The sequence below is a fragment of the Artemia sp. Qi Xiang Cuo genome, chromosome 1 (genome assembly GCF_049724085.1).
Source record: "Artemia sp. Qi Xiang Cuo chromosome 1, ASM4972408v1, whole genome shotgun sequence".
NCBI classification, from domain to species: domain Eukaryota; kingdom Metazoa; phylum Arthropoda; class Branchiopoda; order Anostraca; family Artemiidae; genus Artemia; species Artemia sp. Qi Xiang Cuo.
In genome coordinates, this window is record NC_142794.1 from 2,808,167 (window position 1) to 2,826,884 (window position 18,718).

The window sequence follows — 18,718 nt, forward strand, 5'->3', positions numbered from 1 at the left end:
GACTCGATATGTAAATTTTCTGAATAATTTAGATGATTCTCTTACTTTGGAGGGAAATCTACTTTTGTTTGCCTACACAGATGAGAGGGGGAACTGTTCCTCTTCTTGAAATTGCTTGGAAATTTGTCCCCCCCCCCCCTCTTCCCCCGTAAAACTCGAATATTAGTGGCGGCAATGTTTGATATATCAAAAGTAGTAGAATATTTTGATAGTGATCGTAATGTATTGTGTATCACACATTACACAATCACACATTGCACGATTAACTCAATAGAAAAGTGACTTACTTCTAAAATAAAAGACACATTCCTCAATAGAAAAGTGATGTATTGCCAAAGATTGATATAACATTATTTAAACTACGAATATTATTGCTGAACATTCTATTCAATATAAAAATTAGAATAGTGTTAATTTTTTCTGTGAAGGGGGTGACAGATGTTTGAAATTTGAGTCTTCTACTAAGAGAAAACCTTAAACCTGCGACAGAAAAGATAATAATTTACTTTTAATAAATATTTTGACTCAAACTTGCGCCGATTCATGTTCGTTTATGGCATATTTAACATAGGGCAACGCGGCATATATTCCGAGACAGGCACTAAAATCATTAGCTAAAACCTGTTAAATTATTAAAATATTAATAAAATTATTATATTAAATCATTAAAATAATTTTAAATAACAAATCCAACCTGTTAAAGGTTTGATTTGTTAAAAATATTGGAACTGTTCCATTATAGTGGATATCAGGCTTATAGTACAAAGGAATTTGTGAATCTTGCAGTGCTGAGTTTGATTCAGTATTAAATAAAGTATTGTTTGAGGAGCCATTACTTAGCCTAATTTCTTATAATTTATTTGTTTTAGGGGTAACATACTGTCAATTGCCTCTGTAAAGAAAGAAGATCGTGGAACTTATTACTGTATTGCTGAGAACAACGTAGGGAAAGGCAAGCGGCGCAACATTGCTGTTGAAATCGAGTTTTCGCCTGTTATTACTGTACCAAAACCACGGCTTGGACAAGCGCTGCAGTATGATATGGATTTAGAGTGTCATGTAGAAGCATATCCACCCCCTGCAATTACCTGGTACAAGGACGAACAGCAGCTGTCAAATAACCAACATTACGCGTAGGTCTTTCTATCTCGCATGTAAAGTCTGTTTACAAAGACTTTACAAATTTAGAGAGTCTCTGTAAATCTGTCTCTTCGTGCATGTAAAGTCTGTTTTTAGAGACCAAGAGAGTATCTCTTAAAGTCTCACTATTTGCGTGTAAAGTCTCTTTTTAGAGAGTTATACAGGCTTTAGAGACTTAGAAAGTCTCTCTGCAGGACTGTCTGTTTTTTTACTTGTAAAATCTCTTTAGAGACTTTAGTTGACTTACAGAGACTTAGAGTTTCTCTGTAAGTCTGTTTCGTTTTTCGCATGTAAAATATCAACTTCACAGACTTTAGAGACTTAGAGATTCTCTCTGTAAGCCTGTCTCTTTTTGCGTGTAAAATCACTTTTTAGAGAGTTAAAGAGGCTTTAGAGACTTAAAAAGTCTCTGCAAGAGTGTCTCTTTTTTGCTTGTAAAATCTCTTTAGAGACTTTAGTTGACTTACAGAGACTTAGAGTTTCTCTGTAAGTCTGTTTCTTTTTTCGCATGTAAAATATCAATTTCACAGACTTTAGAGACAGAGATTTCCTATATTAGCTTGTGTCTTTTTGCATGTAAAATCTCTTTAGAGACTTTAGTTGACTTACAAAGATTTACAACAGTCTCTCTCTTTTTTGCATGTAAAGTCCCTTTTTAGAGGCTTAAAGAGGCTTTAGAGACCTAGAGAGTCTCTCTGCAAGCCTGTCTCTTTTTTGCTTATACAATCTCTTTAGAGACGTTTAGTTGACTTACAGAGACTTATAGAGTCTGTCTCTCTTTGTATGTAAAATCTCTCTTTAGAGACTTTAGTTGATTTACAGAGGCTTTAGAAACTTACAGAGTTTTTACAGAGATTTATGAAAATACAGAATTAAACGAAGATGACTTACTCTTTTTTAGGGTACAAAACGGTTTCGCAAAAGGTGTGGCCTATAGGTGACCTTTCTATCCATTTTGGATTTTTTTTCTTTTTGTGACGTGCTTATGCCATTGTTGTTATGTTAGCATATGAATTAAATTCTATACTAAAGAATATAAGCTGTCTTTTTTTTTTGCATATAAAATCTCTTTTTAGAGAGTTTAATTGACTTAAAGAGTTTTAGAGTCTTTCTGTAGGTCTGCCTCCTTTTTTTGTATATTAAGGACTTTACTTGACTTCAGAGATAAGGAGTAATGTCTGTGAATTAGTCTCTTTGATGTTTTGCATCATATGTACAGTGCATTTTAGTGCCACCTATGATCCTATTATGCAACAGTTTAGATGGCTGTTTTGCCATTGTGCCTTTTGTTTGACATGGGTATTCTTTCAAAAGCTAAAAATTTTCTACTTGAAGTTTATCATCCTTATGCGCTAACTATCGGTGTTTTAAAGTCCATTTATTTAATAACTTGTTTGCCTTTCTTCTTCTTCCTCCTCCTTGTTACATTTCCGTGGTTTGCTCCCATATACGTTTTCCAGTGTCACGGATTAGTATGTCAAGCTATGTTCACACATTCATTGACATGCTATGTTAATAAATTTGCGTCTTGAAATTAACCTATGTTCTAACTCTCATTGATTAAAATTCATATTAGCTTGTTCGATTGTCCTTTTTTTACATTTTTGCAGTTTCCTTCCGTTGACTTTTTCTTATATTAGAATTTCTTGTGTTGGTAATATCTCACAAATCCACCTAAGAAACAAGTTGACGTTCAGATTGAATTTTAGCTCAAAGGATTTTTCTGAAAAGCGTGGAAGGGATTTTTCAGTATCTATAGGGGGAGCGAATTTGTCACTTTTTTCATTTCTCCCTGAAAATGCCAAAAAAGTAGCTTTTCAGTGAAAATACCCATGGACTGGTATTTTCAAAATATAGGGATGGGGAGGGGTGAAAATTCTAGAGAGGGCACATCATCCCCTCCTCCCTTACCAATCGACGCCACTGAATATGTCATATATGTTTGCTATAGGAACTGTATTTCAGTTTTACATATGCTGGTTTTTTTCTTTTTCGTTTTCTTTTTTTTGTATCAGTAGAAGTGTAATAATTTGTAGCATATTTAAATACAGGAATCACAATAAAGAGCATAACTTTTTTTTTCTCAAGAATTAGAGATGAAATTATAATTCAATGATGCTTTATTTTATCAATTCACCTTCATCTTTCCATTTGCATTTTCGTGTGGACACGTTCTCTTTCAGTGGATAAAAAAATTATGAATAATATAAATAGAACTAATAAGCTGAAGAACGCCTTCAGATTCGGGGCTTAATTTTTATAGGGCAGGGGGGCAACTGCCCCTCCCAGATCTTGGTTTGCCCCTCTCCCAGACTCCGTTTTGGCCCCCCTCCCCTTTCCAGTACATTCACCTTTATTGAACTATAAAGTATCTTTATAGTACTTCTAAAGTATTAAATAGTACCTTTATGGTACCAATTGGCTTATTTTTTTGGTTTGTACTGTCATTTTCGTTTGATTTGGGAAAATTGGCTCCAACTTGCCCCCCCCCCCTCCCCCCGGATTTTGAAGAAATTATGCCACTGCTTCAGATTGAACTATTGCTAGTGGTTATTTGTCCTTGTCTTCATTATTATCGTCTTCCTAAGGTATGTCCTGTGAGGCAGCAACATCGGATTCTTCACACACCGCAATGTAATCTTCAAATTCGACAAATTCTGAATTGCTTGTGGACGTTGATGTACCAGGTGTTCGAGACATCGTGAAACCACCTGATATTATGGGCGTAGGGAGGGGGGCAGGGGCGTAGGAGGAGGGGGCAGGCAGGCGCAGCTGCCCCCCCCCCTAGACCTTCAAATTTAAATTATATATGGCTTAAAAAGCATATGGTTTGGAAAAAGCATTTTATAAAACTCCATCACACTATCGACTGCCCCCCCCCCCCTAGACAATATACTGCCTACGCCCATGCCTGATATGATACTGATAATGATAGGGACAGTAAAAGAGTTTTTCTTGGTATTTTTGAATGAAACTAAACAATACGCTGGCTGGGCCACAAGCCAGATAGCTGGGCCACAAGAGGTAAATTGCACAAAATGTAAGAAACAATAGGGGAAATTTCATTTTGAGATGATATTGAGAGGGAGAATACGGTTTTTCGTCTAATTTGTCAGATTTTCAGCCCAAATCCCCTCATTTGGCTTGATCACCTATGAATGAGTGTTTAGACCTTCAACTGTAGTTAACTGCAGTGAAGTTAGAGTTGAGTCCGAGCACTTTAATCTCCGCCATTTGTAGCTAGACACGGCTACTCTGAGCTCGCGCCTTAGAATTCTTGTGTTTTTTTTTTAATTTGAATTATTTCAAAGTGAAATTTGAAGGATAATCCATAATTAAGGGTTCATTTTTTATGGGTGAAAGACTTGACGAAAATAAGACATAAAAGGTAAACGAAATAATGGTGCAAAACAAAGAGAAAAAGTAATGAACGGGTTTCCTGAAAAAGGATGATTTTTTATTTTAACAAAATTTCATATGATTTTTGTCTTCAAATTTTTATTACATTTTAAATTTACAAGTGTTTGCCATGAGAATTCCATGGAAATATTGCTACAAGGCAATGAAGTCCTTTCTAAGAGACTCAATTCTATCTAGGATTAATTTGATTCAAAATTCATAAATTCAGCAGACTTCCGAATAGTAGCGGTTTCCTTAATGCAAATTAGGACTCATGTGTCCTAACAAGCACATAAAATCTTTTTACATCTCAATCTTGATGTTTTAGAGAGGCATGTAGTGTATGTTCACAACTTCATCAGAACCATCTATTATAAATAAGGGAGATTAGCACTATATAAGGCTTTCTTCAGAAACTTTTTTTCCGATGGACATGGGGGGAAGTAGAGAAATCCATCCGCAGCAGCTATTTTTTTTTTTTTTCATTCTCATCTTTTTAACTGTAAAGACATAGTTTGGGATTGAAAAAAATTCTTGTCTCGCCACACAACTAGGCTTGTTAAAACGGTTATATAAAACCAAATTATTTTTTGAGGAAAATTTGTTTTTCAAGGAGATGGTTCTAATGCCCAAATTCGAGCTTGTTTTGTGACCTAATATGTTAATTTCGCTTCTTTTATTTTCACCGAAATATCGCTCAGATTTTTTATTTTTCTCAAAATTTTCCCGATAAATTTTGACCAATCCTTAGGGGGGAAGCATTACCTCGCTGTTTGAGCGTAGCTGTCTACTTTCTTTGCATCTGATTTGTTCTAGTGTTCAATAAGTGTTAATTCATGTATCATTTTAGAATTTCTCAATTTGCTACTGCAGACGAGTATACTGACACAACGCTTCGAATCCTTTCGGTTGAAAAACGCCAATTTGGGATGTATCAATGCAGAGCTGCTAATAAGCTTGGAATTGCAGAGGCAGAAGTAGAACTGTTCGGTAAGCATCATGGTTGTTTTCTTAAGACCAATCATTGTTAGCAGCTTGGGGATAATTAGGCTGCAATTTTTCATACCAATGTTGGAATGATGTATGCCCAGATGTTTTTTTTTTTTTTCATAAAAGTAGTAGTTACCATATGTAACAAATATGGTTACAAAAAGTAACAGAGTGGTTAACTTTGTTGTTGAACATAGGCAGAGTACTTGGCCAGGGTTTGAGACAAGTTCACTTTTGAAACTCTTTGTACGTTAATAATTATGTTAAATCTTAAAGTTAATAACTATGTATGGCAATATATAAGTTAAATCTTTAAATTTATGACTGTATCTGTGGTAATAATTAAGTCGTCAAATTAGTAACTATGCACGGTAATAGTTAAGTTAAATTTTCAAATTTATGATTATGTACTTTACTAGGTAGGTTAAATCTTCAAATTAATCCAGACAAAGGATATATTGTTGTTTTATATGTAGCTTTTAATGTTGAAAATTTCTTCTCTTCTCATTTACTTTATCTTTGAAATATTTTCGACTATCAGTTCTTTTTTTGTAAAAATCAGTTATTTGTTTTTCTGGGTCTCGAAATCCCTTTCCCCTCGCGATATGTGCGACATTTCTTTTTCTCCGATCCTGTCAAAAGAGTATATGCTACATTTTTTTTTTTATGCTTTTCGCCCTTTTCTTACTGTCTGTAGATCAGATTTACTTATATTATATTATATTTTTATTCTTATATGTTAGATCATATTTTTAACATTTACTGCTTTGTTGATTTTTTGCCCAAGAGGGCATGTTGGAATATGCCCAAGAGGGCATGTTGGAATATGCCCAAGAGGGCATATTCCTGGGTCCATGAAAATCTATAAAAATATCATGTCTCACTTTGCCCTTATTGAAAAGTTATTGATGCAGTCACATGCGATTAACTGTTCTTTGTTTTGTTTTATTTGCTTTTTTTGTAACATACGTTGGTAATTATGTAAAAAAAAGGCGAGTTCTGTACGTAAAAATTTAGGGATATAAATTTTTAATTTTATGACATTAGGAGGGCCTTTGCTTTCTTGCCTATGTCGAAAAGCAGACTCAGGGTCCAGTTGGTTCTGGTATAAAACGTAATCACTCACCTAATGCTGTATAATAGGGGATGATTGATGTTTTCAGTAAAGCTGCCGTGCAAAGTAGTAGGCTTTTGGATATTAGAAAAAATAAGCTTTCTCCGTTCTATTGTCTTGAAAGTATATATTTTTCATAGTTAGTGCTTTTTTTCTTTCTGTTTTTATATCATTTACTCTGCTATTTAGATATTTGTTATTAGTGGATTATAAATAAAATAATAATAATACCTGGCGTACAAGAAATCAAAGGGCCAAATGTGTGTAATAACCAAATTTTGCCCTTTAAGGACAAAAAGGGAAATTAAAGAAAGTGTAAACCCGCATTTAGCTTTTTTTTTTATGTAGTCTATTTAGTAAGTTTTAGGTGTATTTTTGTAAATTCTATGGAAGTTAGACTTTTCATTGACCTTGAAATTCAGGGGTCTGATTATTTGAGGCTTTGGCTCAGGCAAATATTGCAATGATTGCTTTTGTTTCTCTTCCTTGTGCATTGGTGTTCGCAGAAATTTCTCTGGGGTATTAGAGCCTGGAAACATTTCCTAGGGAAGGGGTTAATGTTTTAAAAGGGTCTCTGTTTGATTTCCACGCGATTCGCAAAAAATTTTCTAATCTGAAGTTTGTGCATTGGTGGTCTTCCTAGGGAATAAACTACCGATCTGCCCCCCCCCCCCAGATTCCTTTCGCATGTCCACCCCTTCAGTTAGAATCAATGTGAACTTAGATGAATAAAAAAGGATAAAGATAAAATAAATGAAATAATAATAATACTTGGCGTAGAAGAAATCAAAGGGTCAAATGTCTGTAATACCGAGGTTTTGCCATTCAAGTATGTTGTATTGCAGTTGTCTATCAACGAATACTCTAAAGTTTCTACGGCTTTTGTTTCTCTTCCTTGTTCATAGGTGTCCGCAGAAATTCCTTTGGAGGATGGGAGCCTGGAAAGATTTTTGTAAGGGATGGGTAAAAGTGTTAAAAGAGTCTATTGTTGGTCTTTCCAGGGAACAAATTACTGGTCTCCCTCCCCCCCCCGCCCTCATTCCCCTTACGTGTCCACCCCTTCGGTTAGAATCAATGTGTACCTAAGATTGATAAAAAAAAAAGATAAAGATTCTCTGGAGCCATTGCTGGCGCATAGGGCTTCGAATCAACGTTTCAGTTTCTGGGTCTTTATTACAGGGACAAGTAGCAAGCTTGTGGCCCAACCTTGCTGAGGCGGGTATCGAACCCCAAGACTCGTATTAACCTAAGATGCATGGCTTTCAATTTTGTTTTTTTTTGTATTCTAGAGACCTCTATCCCTATTTGCCCGCCAGCATGCGGCCAAGTCAATTATTCTAGTGGAGCCAGCTCAAATGATATGGCCTTTCTCATTGGATTAGTTTTGGTTATGATTAATATGGTCAGAAGATAGTGCATGAGTAAGTTTTCTTTTTGTTTGTCTTCTTTTTTGCATTTATTTAGCTCATTTTCCCCTGAAGTGTCTTTCTTTTATAATAGCATTTATAAACTAATTCTGTTTGTCCTTATTTTATTGTATTAAGTGCGAATTGTTTATTTTGGCTTCTGGATGTCTTGATTTTTGTTGCAAATCAGCTTCAGCTATTTAATCTTGGTCGTAATTAAAGCCATGGTCAGTTCTAGGAGCCTTTTACCTTAAACGAGATCTAGAATGATCCTCCTCTTCTCTGCACAGGAGGGGCTTCTAAAAAAATATTTATCATAATGGCGTAAAATCGGTGGATACCTGAAAATAAGTGTTATTATATTAATTTGTATTAAATGGCAAATTATGAATAAATACATAATTAATAAATAATAGCATTAGGCATAGAGTTTTTGTGCAATCTTTATAGACTGTTAATTAGTTATACAATGCTTCTATGAGTTCATATTAATATTAATACCTATCTATATATATATATATATATATATATATATATATATATATATATATATATATATATATATATATATATATATATATATATATATATATATATATATATATATATATATATATATATATATATATATATATATATATATATATATATATATATATATATATATATATATATATATATATATATATATATATGTATATATCATATTAATCCCATCTAATTTGTAAAACTTTACGGTGTATTCTAACCAACGTTCAGAATTTTTCGAACTTAATCAAAGTAAAAATTAAAAGATTTTATCGCTTAGGAATGTTTTTCTTTTTATCCCATTTTTCTTCCATTTTTTCGAGTTGATCGCCATAACATATAGAAATCATTACGTAGAGACGTTGAGCGCTAGAGACGCTGGAAAAGATATTTGATTATGTTTTTCTTTTTAATATAAAGAATTCAATTAAAAAAAAACTTCTAAAGAGCTCTGTCTTTTTTATGGACCAAAATTTTTAGGATCAAAATTTTAGTAAAATTAATTTTAAAAAAAAATCTGATTTATTTGTATATTTGAGATTCAGCAAACAATCCCCCCCCCTGGTTTTCTTTTTTTTGTTAATTTCGGTCCCGTTACTGCTAAAAACTATATAACTGCATATAGAGGTCTTTTTCATTCAAACTTTTATTCCCAATTTTTTCTAAGTTTAAAAATATATACAGTTGTGTAAGTTCCCACTTATTCAAACGATCAGATTGTATTTCACTGCTCTTGATACTTCAAAGATTACAAAATCCAATAGCAACTAATTACAAAAAGATTGTAACTCGCATGCTTGGTTTTAAATAAATAGACTAGTAGGAAAGATACATTTTTGTTTTTAATTAATTTACAAATAATCAAATATTCAGAATAACCGATTGACCGCTGCTGGATACCAATAGGTATTACTGCCTATTGAACTAAAACAAAGCAATTGTCAATTGTCCTTATTTGTGTTTGAAATCTTAGAAAACACCATAATACTAATTAGAGCCAATGATGATTAATGAATCCATAAAAAATAGTCGCCAATAATTAGAAAATAGGGTCTACCTGACTCATTGCTTTTGTCATTTTTTTTTCTTCTGTTGATACATTCCTTCTCTGATACTTATTGAATTTTAATGCTCAATTAAACAGGTCTTCCAGCGTTTCAACAAAGAAGACAAAAAACTAGTATGTGTCTTTTGATGAATTGAAAAAGGACAAGTTTTAAATGACTTAACATGTGATTTTTGTTGAAGAATAACTGAGAGGTAAATAGTACCTTCAATTCCTTAAAGCTCTCAAATAGATTAAGGTTAAGTTGAAGTCTCCTTGACTTGGATCTTACAGTGGCACCAGGAGTTTGCCACCTGACGTAGTGTCTCAATTTCAGATGTTATGTGGGAATTTGTTTAGCCTAAAACTCTCCAGACTCACGTCAGGAATTCAAGTCACACTCCCTTTAAAGTCACAAATAAATTTTATTTATATTTCAGCCTCTTTTGAACCACCTTATTTGGGCCTCGTTTGCAGTGTCATGCACGTACGTGTTTTGTTTTGGAGGGGGGCGGTGGCCTCAATATTAGAAAAAAAATATTTGATAATTTGAAATAAAAATTCAGGAATTTTTTGGATTTGCAGAGGATGCAGTTTCGATTCCCCTTTCCCTGCGTACGTCCCTATCCTGTGTATTCCTTATTTTTCTGGCCCTTGGTGTGTTCGTTCTTTTGACTCCTCTCCTTCCTCTGTCCTCTCTATACAGTTTTTTCGAATTTTCTAAATATTTTACACAATATCTCTTACACATCTCATACAACAATATCTCATACAATAAAAACAGTGTCCTCACATTTTGCATTGTATATCATTTGAGGACTATTAGAAGTCCAAGGTTTCGGTGTCCTAGTGACTGCTAATTTGTCGCTAATCAAGAATGTGTTATAGTCAACATAAATTAGGCGTTTGGTGTTAGAGTTGATACCTTATATCGAATACCTTAAATCAATAATAATCATAATTTATTTATAACCCACTTTTATACAAAACAAGTGGATTAAATTACACTAAAAAGGAAGAAAAATCAAATACACAGAGACAAAGATAACTTAAACCTTGATCACTGACAAAAACACACGGATAATATTATGATTTGGGCCTAGGGGCACAAAGGTATGTCTTTTTAAATTATTTCTAAGCGATTCAAACGATTGTATAATGTCGGTAGCACCATGCTTCTCAATGATACGTGTATTACGATATGAAATGGGAAGGTACAGTACAAATTTGCAATATCTAAAATAAGCGATACGGATCTGACGCAAATCATTCTTATTCAATAACAAATACATTCGACTTAAAAAAAAAGACAGAATGGTCACAATATGTGGAATATATTTTAGCTAAAGCTCGGCGTGAATATTTTCCACGGTTAGGTACAATTTTCGCATGTCCGATCTTCAACTTTTCTTTAACATCTCTCAGAACTTGAAGTCGCAAACAATGGAATCCAACTATGGGTAAATTTACGATGAGATGATATAAATTTCCCAGAGGCAAAATTTTTTCCAGAATTGTAGTTACACTCATTCTATTGTTCTGTTCTTTCTATAGTATTCTTTCTACTGCTTTTCTCCCCTAAAGTGTTTTCTGTTCACAAACAAAAACGCAAAAAGATTGCTTAAAATAACTTTTTAGGGGTCTTTAGCATTCTAATGTTTTTGATCACAATCTAAAGTAAGGCGATCATGCAATTCAGCACGGGCGGTCGCGCACAGGCAAAGCTATATTCCTATCGTACTCCAACTGTGTTTACAGTCTTATTCCACATGTTCTCGAAAAATATAGCCTATGTACTAAACATATTTTTGCTTGCCATCGAAAACGAACATGATTGTTGTCAGGCTTATGTATGTTCGATTTACGCTAGTAAAATCGATACAATATTTTCTTACCATCCAAGATCAAAACAGAGTATTTGCAACAAAAAAAGTTGCATTTTAGCAAGATCTAGGCCGATCGAAATAAAAATGTTCCCTGTCTTAATATCCTCATCTCTAAAAGGGAGAATGGATTTGACCTTAAGTATTTACAGGAAACCTACATAAATTATCTAAGTATCATGATATACTCTTTTTACCCTGGCCCACTAAATCTTGACCATTATTATAAGACCTTCATTGGTCAAACAAATCCCTTGGCTCGTGTTCCCCAAGATACTAAACGAAAGATCAGAGAATCAATAGAGATGGCCAAAAAACACTGCGGTCTAAATAGGGGCCATGGTGAACTCAAAGTAAGTGAGATATGAGACCCTGTGATTTTGAGAAAAGTTTCTGCTGCCTTGTAAACCTCCAGCAACAGAAACTGCTCCTGCTTCATTGCAAAAGGTGGCTCTAATTGCATCTTGAAGTTTTCTACCTTGTTTGATTTATGCTAGCTAGTTATTGCCAGTTTTTTTTTTGGGGGGGAGGGAGGGAGGCACAAAAAACTTTTGAAAAGGGATCAAAATCTTTTTCTATAAATTTGTGTTACATTTTTACGATTCAGACAAAAATTTTGGTACGCCCTTGTATATAGTTATATTTCCCTTGTCTATAGTTCTATAGTTTATATAGTTATAGTTATATTATATAATAGTTAGTGATTTGGTTTTGGTTCGTTTGGTTCATCTGGTTGGGGTGCAGTTTCAAAGCTGAATAACGCCATTCTCATGGTTGAGATTGACGAGGCGCAAACCTCGTCGAAATTGCTTCTTGCAAATTATGTCCTAAATACTGACTTTCTTTCGCTAAGTTCTTAAACACCATTTTCATTAAGATGCATTTCATTTTTTTAATGCATAGGCAAGGTGATCACACAATTCAACGCTCGCACAGCCAAAGATCTTTTGTTACTTATCGCCAACTGTAGTTACAATTTTATTATAAAACCCAGCACGATTTAAATTTCTCGTGAGCATGGTTTTCAAAATTACAATTTTATTTCCCATGGGCTATATTTAGTATTTTCCCTTGTAAGGTCAAGGTGTACTTTGCCCACAAAGAAAAGACACATGGAGATTGCTTAAAATAGCGCTTTAATTTGGGGTCTGTAGTATTCTAACGTCTTAGGTGGAAATGAACAAATTCGTCGATGTTGATGTTCTGTTCTTTTGGAAAACCAAGTTATATTGGAAGAAAAAGACCTGGCTTGGGGTGCACTGAAAATAGGTGCACTGTGGCGTTAAGCAAAATGGTCGTAAGTCCACTTTTTATGATTTTACAGGAGAGCAAAATGAAAATAAAAACACACAATGAAAAAGTCTTTCTCACAAATCAGAATTTAAGAAACTTAAAACTTTAAAGATTGATTCCTAGTGAACTTTTTGATCAGAATTCGCTGGAAATGTCCAAATTGCTGAATTGTTCGTTACTTAGAAAATAAGAGACTTACACTCCCACGCTCAATTTTTCTCAAAGTCACCAAATCAAAATTTTGAGATATACATTTTGTTCAGCATAGTTGAAAATCTAATAAATATGTCTTTGAGGAAGACTTAGTCCCCCACAGTTCCCGGGGGAAGGGCTGCAAGTTATGAACTTTACCCATTGTTTACATATAACATTGGTTATTGGGAAGTATACAGACTTTTTCAGGAGGGATTTTTTTCTGGTAGGGCGAGGGCTCGGAGGAGGGGGTTCCGTGGGAGGATCTTCCATGGAAGATATTTCCTTGGGGGAAGGGATATTTTTATGAAGGGGGCGCCGGATTTCCCAGCATTATTTAAAAAAGATCAGAAATTAAATAAAAAAAACAAGTTGTATCAATTGAAAGTAAGGAGCAACATTTAAACTTTAAAACGAACAGAAATTATTACGTATATGAGGGGGTTCGCCACCTAGTCAATACCCCGCTCTTTACGCTAGTTTTTATTTTAGTACTTTCAAAAGAGCTATCTATTCTAGTTATTGGCCTTTGTGATTCAGGGATTTGTGTTTCGAACAAAATTCGAATCACATTTTTTTTATTATTAAAAAAAAATTAATTATTATTAATTTTTATTATTATAAATATTATTTTTAAAAATTTATTTATTATTATCACAAGTTTTTTTTTATTTAATCCCATCAAAGAGATATTAGTCTCAATTAACCTTATTTATTTAGGACATGATTTATTACGAAGCTTAAAAATTGTGTCTGGCACGAGCCAGTCTTTTCCGCCAAAAAGTATTTCTACCTGACAAATTACACAGCACTATGACCGTTCAAAATAAAAGCACATTTCAGGCCACGTGTTTTGATCAAGGGGTCGCCTAATTTAAAAAAATCGTGAACACCAGGTGGCGTAATTCATGGGTCAAAGTTTGCACGCGGGGAGAAAAGTTCATCAAGCGTGGCATGAAGGATACCATGCGTGGTGCGAAGAGGTACTTCATGGTGGGAGTGTACCAAGCTTTTGGTATATTTCATTATGATTAACCTATCTTTGCTTCTTGAGTGTGGCCGCTATAAGAGACAACTACCTACATTTGTTTCAAAGCTTCATTTAACTAAGTTCACTCATTTGAGGCTTTATAAAATTATCTGGAACCAAGGGGAATTAGAGATAATTAGAGGGAATTAGAGATAGAGTTTATGAATTTTATTGTTCAGATTAGGGCTTTTAATGTTTAACTTTATAATCCAATTTAGCTGTAAAAAAAAACTAAATACACCATCTATAAGCTGAGCTCATAGATGATGTATTTAGCGAATATGTTTTTTTTTTGTTTTTTTTTTAGCAACTTTAATTTATTTTTGTCTATAATTTTTTTTTCTTTTCCTCATTCATTAAATTTGTCTCGGTAGTTTATAGTCGATATATTTTTTCGAATTTCTCCTTTTCTGAAACAAATTGCTCATTATTTTCATTCATATCTTAGGGCTATGTCTTTGACCCATTTGACGCGAATATGATGTTCGGAAAGAGCTTAAACTCAGGAATCTAATAGTACTGTTTTATTTTATTAACATGCTTTATTCTGTAGAGTTGCTAAAATCCTCTGCTGCCAAAAAAAACAACATTATATTAGGTTTTTACTTTTAAATCCTACCAATTGAACTATATGATTGAACCTACCAGTTGATTTTGTAATTGAGTTTTTCCACGTTATCCTTCGTAGATCTTGAATATTCCTGTCTATCCTATTTGTTTTCTAAGTAGAAAACTCGTGTATTCAGTGGTCCCTTCTCTCCTCCATAGTTTCTCGTTTTTCTTTTACGATTTTTAGCTTTGATTCCTACATTTCTCCCCAGTTACTATCTGTCAAGTTATTTTTCTAACAGAAGTTTTACTTATTATTTTCATTATTGTTTCCCATTCCTTTTGATTTCCGTGTTTTTTTTTTATTTATTTCTTTTTTTTGGATTACTATTAGATTCTTTTCTCAACTGTTGTCAGATTTTTTTAGTTTAGAACTCAAGAAAAATTCATTCTCTTTTCTGGATTTTTTTTTTATAGAAGGGGGGGGATTCAGGAACCTCGAAAATGTATAAAAATAATTTTTGACGTGCCACTGTTTTCATTTCTCACTATTTTCATCATTTTTTCCAATTCCATTTGCTTTCCGCAGTTTTTTTCCTACAGTTTGATTTTTCGCCTTAGTTTTTGCATTGTTGTTACATTCTTTTCTTAATTGTTTTCCCCTCTATTTTCATTATAATTTTCCTTTCCATTTTCTTTCCACAATTTTATTTTCTTAGATTTAATTTTTCGTCTTGTTTTTCGCATTGTTGTAATATTCTTTCATCGGTTGTTTTCAATTTTTTCTCATTTAGAAATCATTAAAAAAATTAATTTACTGTTCTTGACTTTTTTGAGATATGGGGTCAGGAACCTCAAAAACTTACCAAAGTAATTTTCTTGACATGCCACTGTTCAGCAGTATTGTAATTGAAATTTCAATTGAATAATAATTGACATTTCTTTATTTCAGACATTCCATACCCGAACCTCAGGTATCCAGGAATATTGCTTGTCCCGCTTTCGAATAGTGCCTACTGCCTGTGTTCCAAATCTTTTATTGTTCTTTGTTTATCTTTATACTTACTCCGTCCATTTTCGTACCTTGTGTGACATTAACTTTTTTTATGTATACCACGTTTGTTTATATACTGTATTTTAAAATTATGGGTATTTCATTTAAACAAAATCATCAAGGTTTTATTATTTCTGTTTTTCTATAGATCGAGCTTAGACGATCATTTGAAGCAAGAATTTACTTGAGGGGGGTTGTCAAAATACAGAATATAAACTAATGAGTATTTTGAATCTTTACGGGATTGTGTAACAGATCTTAAAAATAGGCAGATTTCCAGATAGCATTTGCCCCCCTCCCCCTCCTCCCTTCCCCCAAGAGGCTTATCATAAAAAAACTTGAGTCAAACTAAACGAGCTAAAAAATTGGTTTATGTTCATTGAAGAGTCGCAAGCAAATACTAACCCCATGAGATAAAAATGTAAATTTTTCAATTCGAAATAAAAGTTTCAATAATAATAATGACTATTGAAAATCCAAAGCGAAAACCAAAATTAACAAAAGCAACTTCGAAAAAAAGTTTTTTCTTCAAATTTGGGTCTCCCCCCCCCCCTCGAAAATAATTCTCAGGTATGTTTGTGCGTGAAATATACAAAGAAATGTCACAGTTTGTTAAAGAAAAAAAAATCTAGATTTAGGTAGAAAGGGATCTTATCATTCCTACCCTATGAAGTTGCGTGGCAAAAGTCTAATTTAGAGGGTAAAGTCGATTTCTGTGGATATGCGAATTTTCCCCCTTGTAATTTTTACCATAATGGCGGCTTATGTTTTCCGTTATGGTTGTTGTAAGCCCAGTTTCAAAAGGCTTCTTTTCTATTCTGATAATTGTTCAATAGTGTATTAGAATAGCTCTTTTACAAATGTTATCTTTTTTCTTTTATGAATATTTTTATTTATTTAATTTCTTTTTTCAACAAAAGTGCAAATTGCTATTGAAGTTTCGAGGGAAATGATTATTTGTGAAAGCGGATTTTCATTTTATGAACCATAACAGAGAGATTGTTATATTTCGAGTTCAGTAAATAATGTCAGTTATTGAATTGTGTCCCAAATCTCTTATTTTATGGACCATATCCAGGATTCTTTTTTTTGGGGGGGGGGGGCACAAAAAAATAAATTTAAAAATGTGCATGACAAATTTGTTTGTATCCATTTTTCTTATGTTTTTATGAGGTGAACAACTATTTCGAGGGGAGGGGGGTTAAACCCTCTAAACCCCCTGGGTGCGGCCTTGCTTAACCTATTGCGATTATTCTTTTCTTATTATGCTCCAAAGATTTATTAGCTGCAAATCGTTGTTTGAAAAATATGATATTCTTGGTATGTTTATTATCAGGATAAGCTAAGAATATTTTTGGTTAGTTTCAAAGATTCTATGAGATCTTTGATTCTATGAGGCTTTGAGCCTAACTTGTTAATACAGCTTCCACTTCACCAATTCAAACAGTCAGATTTCAATTTTATTTTTCAGGGTTCTCAGCACCCAGAGACAATAACGGTTTTTGCAAACTTACTTAGCTAAACTTACTTGCGCGAGTGTTGCTGCTGGATAGGGGTTGATGGAACATTTTGGCTATGGGGTTCAAAAGTTGTTCTTTGGTTCTTTATAAAATTGAGATGAACAACCTACCCCTTTGAAACTCTACAAGTTAATTTACTGGTTTCATCTTTTTTCACCTATCCTCTATTACCTATCCAATGTTATTTCTTTGGCTTGCTTGATAAAATAAAATAAAAATTGTATCGCTAAAATAAAATAAATTTGAAATTATGAGGGTTTTTGGGAAAAATATTCATGTTGGGACGCCGATCTATTTGACTTCAAATATTTAAAAATATACTGAAAATGTATACAAAAAGTAAATTTTGCTTTGAAAAATAATATTTACAAATCAATTTTTTCTGTTATAAATTTTTTGAACGTTTTCAAGTAAGAATTCTGTCATTATAGTGTTTAGGAGAAGGGATAAATTGCACTATTCTAGTAACTACTTCAAAAGATTATGCACAAGATTATAAATTTTTATGCTCATTTCAGTGAAATTAATCTATTACTATGTTTTAAGTAATCAATTCATAAATGGATTATGTTTAATCCATATAAAATATTAATTTTGACTATTTTATTTAGTTCTCTAGATATTAAGAACTTTCAGTTTCTCCATAATTGTTTGTATCCAATTTCAAGTTTTTCTTGTTTTGATTCAGCCCCCCCCCTTGAATAAAATCCTGTTTGCCTACCTGTCCCAAGATCTTTAGAAGAACTCAGTTTTCTAGAATATATTCTATCTTTTTTTCTCAATAACATAAACCACTAACAACTCACTGCAACACCAAGCCCCCTGAGAACAACGTCTATGCGCCCGCTCCTGCTCCGCCCCAATATATTCACAAATCCACTCTCACCTTCTCCCAAAAAGTTTCAATTTCCTTTCAATCCTTCCTTATGACTTCTTCGTACCGCATTCGGGGCTATCTGTTTGGCCCCAGATAGTTGGCAGTCTGCCATCCTTCATCCACAAAACGAGTCCTAGCCATCTCAACCTTTCTTTCACTATGGTTCTAGAAAGTAGGATAGAACCACTTTTTTCGTATAGGTCATTGTTGGATATACGTTCAGTCAAACAAATACTACCCTTAGACAATTCTTCTGGAAAATATTTAACAAATATTCCTCGGCCTTTTGAAGTCTACACGTTTTAGAGCCATAATTTTAATTACTTTAAAGTTAGAAAACTTAATGTTGAAATACTTTAATTACTAAACAGTTGGAAAACGGGGCTTTTGACATCAAAATAATATGAACGTATTTAGACTATGCATTATGGCCGTCCAAAATCAAAATACTGTTTCGTAGTTTCAATCTATTAAGGGGCTTGTTTTGACTAGATAGCTTAGATTTTATTTCCCAAAGCAATTTGCAAAGGCATCTTAGGCCATTATTGTAAATTATAAAGTTAAATTTTTACAAATATTGTTCTTAATTTTGAATGTGTATACTGAAAAAAACTAGTGTCTGATAAATTAAGAAATTCATTTTTTGCCTATAAACCGAAATTCCAGAGCTATAGTCATGGCCGTATCCAGGATTTTTA

General features: G+C 33.3%; 1 protein-coding gene across 2 annotated transcripts in view; it reads left to right on the forward strand.

Moving 5' to 3' along the window:
• Lac (septate junction protein lachesin) overlaps positions 1–18,238 on the forward strand; it is a 37,051-nt gene extending 18,813 nt beyond the window's left edge. For both annotated transcript variants that reach the window (XM_089086343.1, XM_089086279.1), the window contains exons 4-7: positions 870–1,133; positions 5,390–5,529; positions 7,933–8,064; positions 15,522–18,238. In XM_089086343.1, the coding sequence (XP_088942469.1) occupies positions 870–1,133; positions 5,390–5,529; positions 7,933–8,057 (529 nt within the window). In that variant the 3' untranslated portion in view covers positions 8,058–8,064; positions 15,522–18,238. The remainder of the gene's footprint in view (positions 1–869; positions 1,134–5,389; positions 5,530–7,932; positions 8,065–15,521) is intronic.
• The last annotated feature ends 480 nt before the right edge of the window (positions 18,239–18,718 follow it).